Below are 13,386 nucleotides of genomic sequence, written 5' to 3'. Positions count from 1 at the left end.
ATTAGTCCATCCAGTTCAGCCTATAAAATTCTGTCAGAATAAATCCCCAGATCTACGTCCTTCTAAAGAACCTAACAATAACTGTAAGATACAATATCGTTACGCTCCAGGAAGACATCCAGGCCTCTCTTGAACCCTTCGACTGAGTTCGCCATCACCACCTCCTCAGGCAAGGAATTCCAGATTCTCACTGCCCTAACTGTAAAGAATCCTCTTCTATGTTGGTGGAAAAACCTTTTCTCCTCCAGACGCAGAGAATGCCCCCTTGTGACCGTCACCTTCCTTGGTATAAACAGATCCTCGGAGAGATATTTGTATTGTCCCCTTATATACTTATACATGGTTATTAGATCGCCCCTCAGTCGTCTTTTTTCTAGACTAAATAATCCTAATTTTGCTAATCTCTCTGGGTATTGTATTTCCCCCATCCCCTTTATTAATTTTGTTGCCCTCCTTTGTACCCACTCTAGTTCTATTATATCCTTCCTGAGCACCGGTGCACAAAACTGTACACAGTACTTCATGTGCGGTCTAACCAGAGATTTGTACAGAGGCAGTATAATGCTCTCATCATGTGTATCCAGACCTCTTTTAATGCACCCCATGATCCTGTTTGCCTTGGCAGCCGCTGCCTGGCATTGGCTGCTCCAGGTAAGTTTATCATTAACTAGGATCCCCAAGTCCTTCTCCATGTCAGATTTACCCAGTGGTTTCCCGTTCATGGTGTAATGGTGTTATTGATTCCTTTTTTCCAATGTGTATAACCTTACATTTATCATTGTTAAACTGCATCTGCCACCTTTCGGCCCAAGTTCCCAACTTATCCAGATCCATCTGTAGCAGAATACTATCTTCTCTTGTATTGACTGCTTTACATAGTTTTGTATCATCTGCAAATATCGATATTTTACTGTGCAAACCTTCTACCAGATCGTTAATAAATATGTTGAAGAGAATAGGTCCCAACACCGACCCCTGCGGTACCCCACTGGTCACAGCGACCCAGTTAGAGAATATACCATTTATAACCACCCTCTGCTTTCTAGGAAGAATTAAAACCTAGATACCCTCAGAATGATTCATCAATATTATCTACCCGGACAACCTCTAACAGTTCAATGTAAAGTAACTAATGCCGGTTAGTGCAGATCTGTTCCTCTTCGGGAGTATGTGAGATGATCTGCAGGTCCGAGCAGCGGCCAATACATGTTGAATGAAGCTTCACCCGAGCTATCAACAGCCAATATCAAATCGGTGGGGGCTTAACACAATGCTCTCCATTTGTTCTGACAGTGATGACCTATCCTAAGAAGAAACCCTCTAATGTTTATATGTCATGGATTTACCGTGCTATGTAATACAATAATGTAATATATATTGCTGGGAAATTGTGATTGTTAAAACAAAAATGGTTTTCATTAAAAAAAAAAAAAAAAAATTCATATGTGCTTAAAAGCATTTTATAATTTGTCCAAAACCTTAAAAATAAAGCTACGATAGCACAACCTCTTCTATTGGGATGTTAATAGCACGGTTGTAAAATCTGCTTACTACTTATCAGATGCTCTTCAGTATAGCTACCTACAACTTAACAGCATACTATAGAAAGTAAGTCCTGTGATAAAAGAAAAATAGCATAAAAATGTAATAAAACATTACTTATGAATCCTCTGTTGCTTTAGCGCTGTCACCTGTGTCTATTTACTTCCCTGAAGTTGTCACTTGTATTCTGCTCACATGACCTTTGTCGTAAATCACTGCTCTTGTTATAGATTGTCCAGTTGGCGCTGTTATACTGATTAAAATGATACCTGAGGTGAAGAAATATGTCTTGTGGTTCTTGTGTAATCATTGTTGGATGTTTTCAGTTAATGAGATTCTCGTCCTCCACGGCAGGACTCTAGGCAGAGTCTTATCTTCCTGCTCTATCCTGCTTTAACCCCTCCCTGCCATCCGACGTACTATCCCGTCCACGGTACCCGGGCCCGTATGACCGGGGACGGGATAGTACGTCGGCGCGATCAGCGGCGCCCACGTGGTGAGCGCCGCTGATCGCGGTCGGGTGTCAGCTGATTATCACAGCTGACACCCGGCACTATGTGTCAGGGGCGGTCACGGACCGCCCCCGACACGTTAACCCCTTGCACACCGCGATCAAACATGATCGCGGTGTACCGGGAGTTAAAGGGAAGCATCGGCAGGGAGGGGGCTCCCTCCGTGCTTCCCTGAGCCCCCCACGGCAGCGCAATGTGCAGCGCTGCTGCGGGGGGCTCCTATCCTCCAGGCCCCCGAATCAAAGATGGCGACGGGGGCCTTCGGGGACCTGAGGAAGCTGGCTTCCTCAGTGCCTGCAAAGCGCAGGCAAGAGGAAGTCTGCTTCAATGCCTGTGACAGATTGCTGATCTGTCACAGTGATCTGTGATGTGACAGATCAGCGATCTGTCACAGGACAGTGATGTCCCACCTGGGACTATGTAATAAAGTAAAAAAAAAATAAAAAAAAAATGTAAAAATAAATTAAAAAAAATCGCCAAATAAATTAGTAAAAAAAAAAAAAATATTCCCCAATAAATTCATTTTTTGAAAATAATAAAAACAAAAACAATAAAAGTACACATATTAGGTATCGCCGCGTCCGTAATGACCCGCCCTATAAAACTGTCCCATTAGTTAACCCTTTTAGCGAACCCCTTAAAAAATAAAAATAAAAAACGAAGCAAAAATAATGATTTATTATCATACCGCCAAACAAAAAGTGTAATAACGCGCGATCAAAAAGACGCATATAAATATCCATGGTACCGCTGAAAACGTCATCTTGTCCCGCAAAAAATGAGCCGCCACACGGCATCATCAGCGAAAAAATAAAAAAGTTATAGCTCACAGAATAAAGCGATGCAAAAATAATTATTTTTTATATAAAATAGTTTTCATTGCATAAAACCGACAAAAACATAAAAAAAGACCTAAATGAGGTATCGCTGTAACCGTACTGACCCGAAGAATAAAACCGCTTTATCAATTTTACCGCACGCGGAACGGTGTAAACGCACCCCCCCAAAAGAAATTCATGAAACGCTGGTTTTTGTTCATTCTGCGTCCCAAAAATAGGAATAAAAAGCGATCAAAAAATGTCACGTGCCCGAAAATGGTACCAATAAAAACGTCAACTCGTCCCGCAAAAAATAAGACCTCACATGACTCAGTGGGTCAAAATACGGAAAAATTATAGCTCTCAAAATGTGGTGATGCAAAAACTATTTTACAATAAAAAGCGTCTTTTAGCGTGTGACAGCTGCCAAAAATAAAAACCGCCATAAATAGTAAATCAAACCCCCCGTTATCACTCCCTTAGTTAGGGAAAAATAATAAAACTAAAAAAAAAGTATTTATCTCCATTTTCCCGTTAGGGTAAGGCTGTGTGCACACGCTGCGGATTAGGTGCGGATTCATCCGCGCGGATTTTGTAAAATCCGCAGGTGAAACCGCAGGTCAAAAGACCTGCGGTTTTACCTGCAGATTGCTCTGCGGTTTTGTCCTGCGGTTTTTCATCTCCTCAATAGAGGAGATGGCAAACCGCAGGAGAATCCGCAGAAAGAATTGACATGTCAATTCTTTCTGCGGATTGAAAACCGCAGATAATCCGCGCGGAAAATTCCGCACCGTCTGCACTGCGGTTTTTGATTCCCATAGGGAATCATGGTACTGGGGTCCGCAGCAGCCAAAACCGCTGCTGAACCGCAGCAAAATCCGCAGCGTGTGCACACAGCCTTAGGGCTAGGGTTAGGGTTAGGGTTGGGGCTAGGGTTAGGGCTAGGGCTAGGGCTCAGATTAGGGTTAGGGGTGTGTTGGGGTTAGGATTGGAGTTATAATTGGGGGTTTCCACTGTTTGGGCACATCAGGGGCTCTCCAAATGCAACATGGCGTCTGATCTCAATTCCAGCCAATTCTGAGTTGAAAAAGTCAAATGGTGCTCCTTCCCTTCCAAGCTCTGCCATGCGCCCAAACAGTGTTTTACCCCCACATGTAGGGTATCAGCCTACTCAGGACAAATTGCAAAACAATTTTTGGGGTCCAATTTCTCCTGTTACCCTTAGAAAAATAAAAAATTGGGGGCAAAAATATCATTTTTGTGGAAAAAAAATGATTTTTTTATTTTCACGTCCGAGTGTTATAAACTTCTGTGAAGCACTTGGGGGTTCAAAGTGCTCACCACACATCTAGATAAGTTCCGTGGGGGGTCTAGTGTCCAAAATGGGGTCACTTGTGGGGAGTTTCAATAGTTTAGGTACATCAGGGGCTCTCCAAACGCACATGACACCCGCAGACCATTCCATCAAAGTCTGCATTCCAAAACGTCACTGCTTCCCTTCCGAGCCCCGACGTGTGTCCATACAGTAGTTTTCTCCCACATATGGGGTGTCAGCGTACTCAGGCCAAATTGGACAACAACTTTTGGGGTCCAATTTCTCCTGTTACCCTTGGGAAAATGAAAAAATTGGGGACTAATTGATCATGTTTCTGGAAAAAATACGATTTTTTTATTTTCATGCCCTGGCATTATAAACTTCTGTGAAGCCCTTGGGGGTTCAAAGTGCTCACCTCACATCTAGATAAGTTCCTTGGGGGGTCTAGTTTACAAAATGGTGTCATTTGTGGGGGGTTTCCACTGTTTAGGTACATTAGGGGCTCTCCAAAGGCAACATGACACCCGCAGACCATTCCATCAAAGTCTGCATTCCAAAACGTCACTACTTCCCTTCCGAGCCCCGACGTGTGCCCATACAGTAGTTTTCTCCCACATATGGGGTATCAGCATACTCAGGACAAATTGGACAACAACTTTTGGGGTCCAATTTCTCCTGGTACCCTTGGGAAAATAAAAAAATGGTGACTAAAATATCATGTTTGTGGAAAAAATACGAATTTATTTTCACGCCCGGGCATTATAAACTTCTGTGAAGCACTGGGGGGGTCAAAGTGCTCACCACACATCTAGATAAGTTCCTTAGGGGGTCTAGTTTCCAAAATGGTGTCATTTGTGGGGGGTTTCCACTGTTTTGGTACATCAGGAGTTTTCCAAACGCGACATGGTGTCCGATCTCAATTCCAGCCAAAAACGTCAAATGGTGCTGCTTCCCTTCCGAGCTCTGCCATGCGCCCAAATAGTGGTTTACCCCCACATGTGGGGTATCGGCGTACTCAGAACAAATTGCACAATAACTTTTACGGTCCTGTTACCCTTGGAAAAATAAGAATTGAGGGTGAAAAGATCATTTTTGTGGAAAAAATATGATCTTTTAATTGTATGGCTTTATGTTATAAACTTCTGTGAAGCCCATGGGGGTTCAAAGTTCTCACCACACATCTAGATAAGTTCCTTAGGGGGTCTAGTTTCCAAAATGGTGTCATTTGTGGGGGATTTCCACTGTTTTGGTACATCAGGGGTTTTCCAAACGCGACATGGTGTCCGATCTCAATTCCAGCCAAAAACGTCAAATGGCGCTGCTTCCCTTCCGAGCTCTGCCATGTGCACAAATAGTGGTTTACCCCCACATGTGGGGTATCAGCGTACTCAGGACAAATTGCACAATAACTTTTAGGGTCCTGTTACCCTTGGAAAAATAAGAATTGAGGGTGAAAAGATCATTTTTGTGGAAAAAATATGATTTTTTAATTGTATGGCTGTATGTTATAAACTTCTGTGAAGCCCATGGGGGTTCAAAGTTCTCACCACACATCTAGATAAGTTCCTTGGGGGGTCTAGTTTCCAAAATGGTGTTATTTGTGGGGGGTTTCCACTGTTTTGGTACATCAGGGGTTTTCCAAACGCGACATGGTGTCCGATCTCAATTCCAGCCAAAAACGTCAAATGGCATTGCTTCCCTTCCGAGCTCTGCCATGCGCCCAAATAGTGGTTTACCCCCACATGTGGGGTATCAGCGTACTCAGGACAAATTGCACAATAACTTTTAGGGTCCTGTTACCCTTGGGAAAATAAAAATTGGGGTGAAAAGATCATTTTTGTGGAAAAAATGATTTTTTAATTGTACCGCTGTATGTTATAAACTTCTGTAAAGCCCTTGTGGGTTCAAAGTTCTCACCACATATCTAGATAAGTTCCTTGGGGGGTCTAGTTTCCAAAATGGGGTCACTTGTAGGGGGTTTCCACTGTTTAGGTACATCAGGGACTCTCCAAACGTGACATGGCGTCCGATCTGAATTCCAGCCAATTTTGCATTGAAAAAGTCAAACGGCGCTCCTTCCATTCTGAGCTCTGCCATGCGCCGAAACAGTCGTTCCCCCCCACAAATCAGGTATCAGCGTACTCAGGACAAATTGCACAATAACTTTTGCAGTCCAATTTCTCCTGTTACCCTTGGTAAAATAAAAAAAATTGAACCTGAAGTATTTTTTTTTGTGAAAAAAAGTTAGATGTTCATTTCTTTTTAAATATTCAAAAAAATTCCTGTGACGCACCTAATGGGTTAATAAACTTCTTGAATGTGGTTTTGAGCACCTTAAGGGGTTCAGTTTTTAGAATGGTGTCACTTTTGGGTATTTTCTATCATATAGACCCCTCAAAGTGGCTTCAAATGTGATGTGGTCCTAAAAATAAAATGGTGTTGTAAAAATGAGAAATCGCTGGTCAACTTTTAACCCTTATAACTTCCTAACAAAAAAAAATTTTGGTTCCAAAATTGTGCTGATGTAAAGTAAACATGTGGGAAATGTTACTTATCAAGTTTTTTGTGTGCCGTATCTCTGTGATTTAAGGGCATAAAAATTCAAAGTTGGAAAATTGCGAAATTTTCAAAATTTTTGCCAAATTTCCATTTTTTTCACAAATAAACGCAAGTTATTTGAATGAAATTTTACCACTAACATGAAGTACAATATGTCACGAGAAAACAATGTCAGAATCACCGGGATCAATGGAAGCGTTCCAGAGTTATGACCTCATAAAGGTACAGTGGTCAGAATTGTAAAAATTGGCCCGGTCATGAACGTGCAAACCACCCTTGGGGGTGAAGGGGTTAAGCTAGAGAAACCAAGACCTGCCCACAGACCGCCCGAAGCAAAAACATTTTCCTTATCATAGAGAATGACTGTGCTACAGGGCAGCCTGTGGGCAGGTGTTTCCTTGGTTTCTCTGGCCTAGAACAGGAAGATAAGACTCTGCCTACAGGCTCACCCGAAAGCACGAGAATCTTATAAAAGCGAGCCTGTCTGCAGGATGTTACTGAGTAAACTACAGACGGTGTCAGGTTGGCGCTGTTATTCTGACGAAAATGATATCTAGGGTGAAGAAATCCATCTTGTACTTCTTGTGTAATCAGTGTTAGAAGAAGTTTTCAGTTAATGATATGCCTGAGCTTTGGGGCTGGACTGTAGGCAGAGTCTTATCCTTCTGCTCAAAGCCAAAGAAATCAAGGAAAGACCTGCCCACAGGTTGCCCTGGAGCACAGGCATATCATTAACTGGACCCGTAGAAGCGCATACTTAGCGTGAAACGGCCGTAGTCCGTCGTGCTTTTTCACCTGCTAAGCTCTCCTGCCAAGTTCTGATGTCATCCTATATGTGGATTAAGGATATACGTCACACACAGTTGGGTGAGTGCTCAAATGCTTTCACTTCTTGTGATCTAGTAACTATTAATATATCGTTCCTTTTTAACAGATACTTCCCTAATCCTAAATTCACAGATTGTCCCACTGCTGCAGGACAATGATGAGCTGCAATCTTTAATGTTCTCAATAGCAAGTGTTAAGCTGACTATACACATGAGACAATTAATGGCAAGATTGTGGTCAATTAAATGAATGAACCAACCATCAACATGCCAGACTAAACTGACAATAATTGGCCAAATTGGAGCAATCATGCAAACATTTTGTGTTTTCAGTTGATTTTGTTAGACACTAGAGATGAGCGAATTTGATCAGGTCAGGGCTTATTCGGCAAGCTGTAGTGCTTACCGAATAAGCTGCAGATGGAACCCGGCTTCCTGGATCGCTCCCGATAACTAGCTGTTCGGCTCCGCAGATGCATGTGTCGCGGCTGTGTGACAGTCACAACACCTGCATTTAGAACCCAACAAACAGGCTCTCCATGCTTGTGTCGTGACTGTCACACATCTGCGACACATGCCGCTGCAGAGCCGAACAGCTGATCATCGGGAGCGCTCCAGGAAGGTGTTAAGTCATCTAAAATGAGAGCGATTCTCTCCTCTGACTCAACCTGCCCTCTATTAGTTCAGGTTTCATTAATATGTCATTAAATGTATTTATTTTTTATGTTTGTGATATCCAGGAATTGCCTGAACTATTTACTTCAAACTGGGCCAAAATGATCAATTTTATGAATAATATATCAACTGTTACCATTGTTTCTACCCATGTACACTGAGAGCTTTTTACCCAATGTTCTAGTAGAAAGATAAATTGTCCCCTAAATACACTTTTAATAGAACAGGTCGATCAAACATTTCTTCCATCACATAGAATCATACATATAAATTGCATAAACGTTGTTCTTTAATATATTTAGGTCTGCAAAAGAGGCAGAAGAAAAAATAAAGAAAGCCTTAGAAAAGGGTGAAGTATTGCCGACAGAAGCCAGGTTCGACTCCAACTGTATCACTCCTGGTGAGTCCAGTTTTTGTAAGGATCTGAAGAAAAATAGCACATGCAGTGAATAGAGTTAAAAACCACACTGTTCTTCTTTTGTCCGATTTAAGATAGGCAAACACATGAGCTGTATGTCAGCTGTACCCATCAACCATCTAACTTGGAAGTGGCCCTCCTGTGTAGATGTTGGGTAGAAGGATTTGTTAACCATTTTCTATTACAACATGCACAATTCTTTTGCGGGAGATGAGCTGCTTCAAATAGTGGTGTAATTCTTTCTCCTCATTAAAGAGTCTCTGTCATCAGGTTTTTGTCTGAGAATAGCATAAAGTAGAGGCAGAGAACCTGTTTCCTGCACACTATGTCACTCACTGGGCACCATTCTCTAGTTTTGATAAAACTTTTCCTGTTGCAGCTCTGCTATTCTTCTCAGTTTCTTCTGAGTTTCTGTAGTCATTCTATATTTATGAGCTTTGACTAACACTGCCCCATACGATTGACAGCTTTATGCGTAAGCACTATGTAAACAGCTGTCAATCAATAGTGTGTACAGGGTTATACAGAGTCCATCACCGAGAGTGCTAGCAGAGCCACAGCAGGATCCAGAAACACTGGTTGATTGCAATATAGGAGTTAATTTAAATGTGACCAAAAGATATGTAGCTGCTGTACGGTAATGCACAGTGTCACTTTTTTGGAATTGTTTTCTAGTGATGCCTCATATGCTGTCCAAACTGCAAATCTTCTTTTGTAGTTTATCTTGCATCATATTCTTGCTGTAAAGTCCAATATCTGGGATGTGTAACAGTCCCATTAAAAATTAGGGTCAGAAAGCGCATTCATCAGACATAGGGAGTATAAGCCTCACCATTTATTTATTTATTTATTTATTTACTTATTTATATAGCGCCATTAATTTCATGGTGCTGTACATGAGAAGGGGTTACATACAATGTTATAGACATCGTTAACAGTAAACAAATTTACCATGACAGACTGGTACAGAGGGGAGAGGACCCTGTCCTTGCGGACTTACATTCTACGGGATAGTGGGGAAGAGACAGAAGGTTGGGTGTGCAGCAGCTCTGGTGGTGGTGAGGCGGCAGAATGGTTATTGCAGGCTGTAAGCTTTCCTGAAAAGATGAGTTTTCAGGTTCTGTTTGAAGGATCCGAGGGTGGTGGATAATCGGATGTGTTGAGCCATGGAATTCCAGAGGATAGGGGATATTCGGGAGAAATCTTGGAGGCGGTTGTGTGAGGAACGAATAATTGTGGAGGAGAGTAGGAGGTCTTGGGAGGATCGAAGATTACGTGAGGGAAGATATTGGGAGATTAGTTCAGAGATATAGGGAGGGGAAAGGTTGTGGATGGCTTTGTAGGTCAGTGTTAGTAGTTTGAACTGGTTTCGTTGGTGAATTGGGAGCCAGTGGAGGGATTTGCAGAGGGGAGAGACAGGGGAGTATTGAGAAGAGAGGTGGATTAGTCGGGCAGCAGAGTTAAGGACAGACTGGAGTGGTGCAAGAGAGTTAGCAGGGAGGCCACAGAGGAGAGTGTTGCAGTAGTCAAGGCGGGAGATGATGAGGGCATGTACAAGAGTTTTCGTAGATTGAGGGCTGAAGAAGGGACGGATTCTGGAAATATTTTTGAGTTGGAGGCTACAGGAGGTGGCAAGAGTTTGGACGTGTGGTTTGAAGGACAGGACAGAGTCGAGAGTTACTCCGAGGCAGCGGATTTCAGATGCGGGAGAGAGCATGATGCCGTTTACCATAATAGATGGGTCGGGTAGGGAAGATACGTGAGATGGAGGAAAGATAATGAGTTCAGTTTTGTCTACATTGAGTTTTAGGAAGCGAGAGGTGAAAAAGGAGGATATGGCTGATAGACACTCCGGGATTCTGGACAGCAGATAGATGACATCTGGGCCAGAGAGGTAGATCTGAGTGTCGTCCGCATACAGGTGGTACTGGAAGCCATGGGACTTTGAGTTGTCCTAGGCCAAGAGTATAGATGGAAAAAAGTGGGGGCCCCAGGACAGAGCCTTGGGGGACTCCCAACAGAGAGAGGGCGGGATGAGGAGGTAGTGTGGGAATGGAAAACGCTGAATGTGCGGTCAGAAAGGTATGAGGAAATCCAGGACAGGGCAAGGTCTTTGATGCCAAGGGAAGAAAGAATCTGTAGCAGTAGGTAGTGGTCAACTGTGTCAAAGGCAGAAGACAGATCGAGAAGGAGGAGGATGGAGAACTGTCTGTTAGCTTTAGCTGTGAGTAAGTCATTTAGAATTTTGGTCAGGGCAGTTTCAGTGGAGTGGTGGGGGCGAAAGTCAGATTGGAGGATGTCAAGGGGAGTTAGATGAGAGGTGGGAGGAAATTTGAGCATGGACATGCTGTTCCAGGAGTTTGGAAGCAAACGGGAGCAGTGATATGGGGCGGTAGCTGGGCATAGCATTTGGGTCATGTTAGGATCCCCGAGGGTAAACCCACTGGACCACGGCAACGAACCTCCCCTGGGCGAGCGGACCAGGTGACAACAACCCCTATACAGGGAGTGTTAGGGGACAGGCCCAGGGGAAACTATTAACGCGGCAGCTGGTACCCAGGGCAGACGGGGGAGACCAGACAGGTGATAGGCAAGGAAGCCGGAAGTGCGGTTAGAGCAAGATCAGGAAATGCGGAGATACGAGCAGGCACGGAGGGAACCCGGGAACTTGAGCAGGACGGAGACACCGGGTGGTACGGCTGGAACACTGGGGTACAGGCTGGACGAAGACACTGGATAGCACGGCAGGATCTGGACCGGGGTAGAACGGCAGGAACACAGGAGACTGGACCGGGGTAGAATGACAGGAACACAGGAGACTGGACCGGGGTAGAACGGCATGAAAGCAGGGGACTGGACCGGGGTAGAACGGCAGGAGCACAAGAGACTGGACCAGGGTAGAACGGCAGAAACACAGGAGGCTGGAGACACGGGATGGCAAGGCAGGAACACTGGAAACACAGGAGAGAACAGGTAACACGGATGGGAGTACAAGTAAAGCAGCAGGGAGCAGCGGCGAACGCCAGCAAGTGTGGGGCCAGAATCACAAGTAAGTACAAGTGACGATCAGGCAGCGTCACTAGGGAGCGACAACCTGATAAGGGAGAGTGGGGAGGAGCTTCCAGGCCAGGATCCTCCCGACCATAGAGAGGAACGGGGGGAGCGGCTGGCTCACAAGGGAGGACGTGCGCGGCGATACCCACGGGGAGCACGCGCCCGGGATGAAGCAAGCGCCATAGTCTGGACAGGAGAACAGACGGGAATGTGCCGGGAAGCTGCAGGCTGGTAAGTCTGACGGGGCATGGGAGCCGGCGGCGCGACAGGAGAGAGCGGTGGCATGACAGTACCCCCCTCCTTACGTGCCCCCCTCCCAAGGCTCCCAAGATCTCTCCTCAGGGCCAAAGCCCTTCCAATCCACGAGAAAGAAGGTCTTTCCCCTTAGCTTTTTCATAGCGAGAATGTCTTTAACTTCAAAGACATCATCGGCAGAAACAGGCTGAGGAGTGCGGTTAGTAGTGGCATGGAATTGGTTGAGGACCACTGGTTTCAGAAGAGAAACATGAAATGAATTGGGGATGCGAAGCGAGGCAGGAAGCTTCAACTTGTAAGAGACATCGTTGATGCGAGTCAAGACCTCGAAGGGTCCGATATACCGGGGACCCAATTTGTGCGAAGGGATCCTAAGGCGGATGAACTTGGAAGACAGCCACACTCTGTCGCCAGGGTGGTAGAGAGGTGGGTCCAAGCGCCTTTTGTCTACGTGTTTCTTCATCTTAACTCGTGCTTGTTCGAGAGCGGTTTTGGTCTCCTGCCAGATCCTGGAGAACTCCCCAGACAGAAGATCAGCGGCCGGCACACCCGAGACAGGAGGAACCGGTAGAGGCACGCCTGGATGTAACCTGTAGACTATGAAGAAGGGAGACTTGGCAGAAGATTCGTTGGCGTGATTGTTATACGCAAACTCGGCCCATGGGAGCGAGCCAGTCAGTCCAGTCGTTCTGGTGAGCGTTGGAGAAATGTCGGAGGTAATTAACCAAAACGTGATTAGTACGCTCTGCTTGACCGTTAGTCTGAGGGTGATAGGCGGAGGATAAAACCAAGGTGATGTTTATAAAATTGCAGAGCGCTCTCCAAAATCGGGAGGTGAACTGGACTCCCCTATCAGAGACAATACGTTGAGGGAAGCCATGGGCACGAAAAATATGGTGGATAAAAATCTTCGCCAATTCAGGGGCCGAGGGCAATCCAGGCAGAGGAATGAAATGAGCCATCTTGGAGAATCTATCCACAATGACAAAGATGACAGTGCATCCAGCAGAACGAGGCAGGTCAGTGACAAAGTCCATAGCAATGTGCTGCCAGGGAGCTGAAGGAACCGGAAGCGGATGCAAGAGTCCAGAGGGTAATTGCCGGGGGACCTTGTTTTTGGCACAGGATGGACATGAGGCTAAAATACCTCGAACATCTTGAGGAAGAGTAGGACACCAATAGTAACGAGACACAAGACGAAGGGTCTTTTTAAACCCAACATGGCCCGCAATTTTGGAGTCATGACCCCAATGCAAGACTCGCCTCCTGTTGGTCTCAGGGACGAAGGTCTTACCCAGTGGTAGGGTAGACAAACTGAGGGGTGCCACCATGATGATCTTGGAGGGGTCCAGGATGTGCATAGGGTCCTCTTCTGTGTCGGCAGCGAGAAAGGATCTGGACAACGCATCAG

General features: G+C 45.0%; 1 protein-coding gene across 3 annotated transcripts in view; it reads left to right on the top strand.

Moving 5' to 3' along the window:
• The window catches only part of XRN1 (5'-3' exoribonuclease 1), a 216,361-nt gene that overhangs the window by 25,394 nt on the left and 177,581 nt on the right, over positions 1 to 13,386 (top strand). For all 3 annotated transcript variants that reach the window (XM_073579098.1, XM_073579099.1, XM_073579097.1), the window contains exon 3: positions 8,551 to 8,648. In XM_073579098.1, the coding sequence (XP_073435199.1) occupies positions 8,551 to 8,648 (98 nt within the window). The remainder of the gene's footprint in view (positions 1 to 8,550; positions 8,649 to 13,386) is intronic.

This window comes from Dendrobates tinctorius, unplaced genomic scaffold (assembly GCF_039654945.1).
Source record: "Dendrobates tinctorius isolate UK_male_01 unplaced genomic scaffold, ASM3965494v1 ptg000060l, whole genome shotgun sequence".
NCBI classification, from domain to species: Eukaryota; Metazoa; Chordata; class Amphibia; order Anura; family Dendrobatidae; genus Dendrobates; species Dendrobates tinctorius.
The sequence above is the reverse complement of the archived record's forward strand: the minus strand, read 5'-3'. Positions and strand labels throughout refer to the sequence as shown.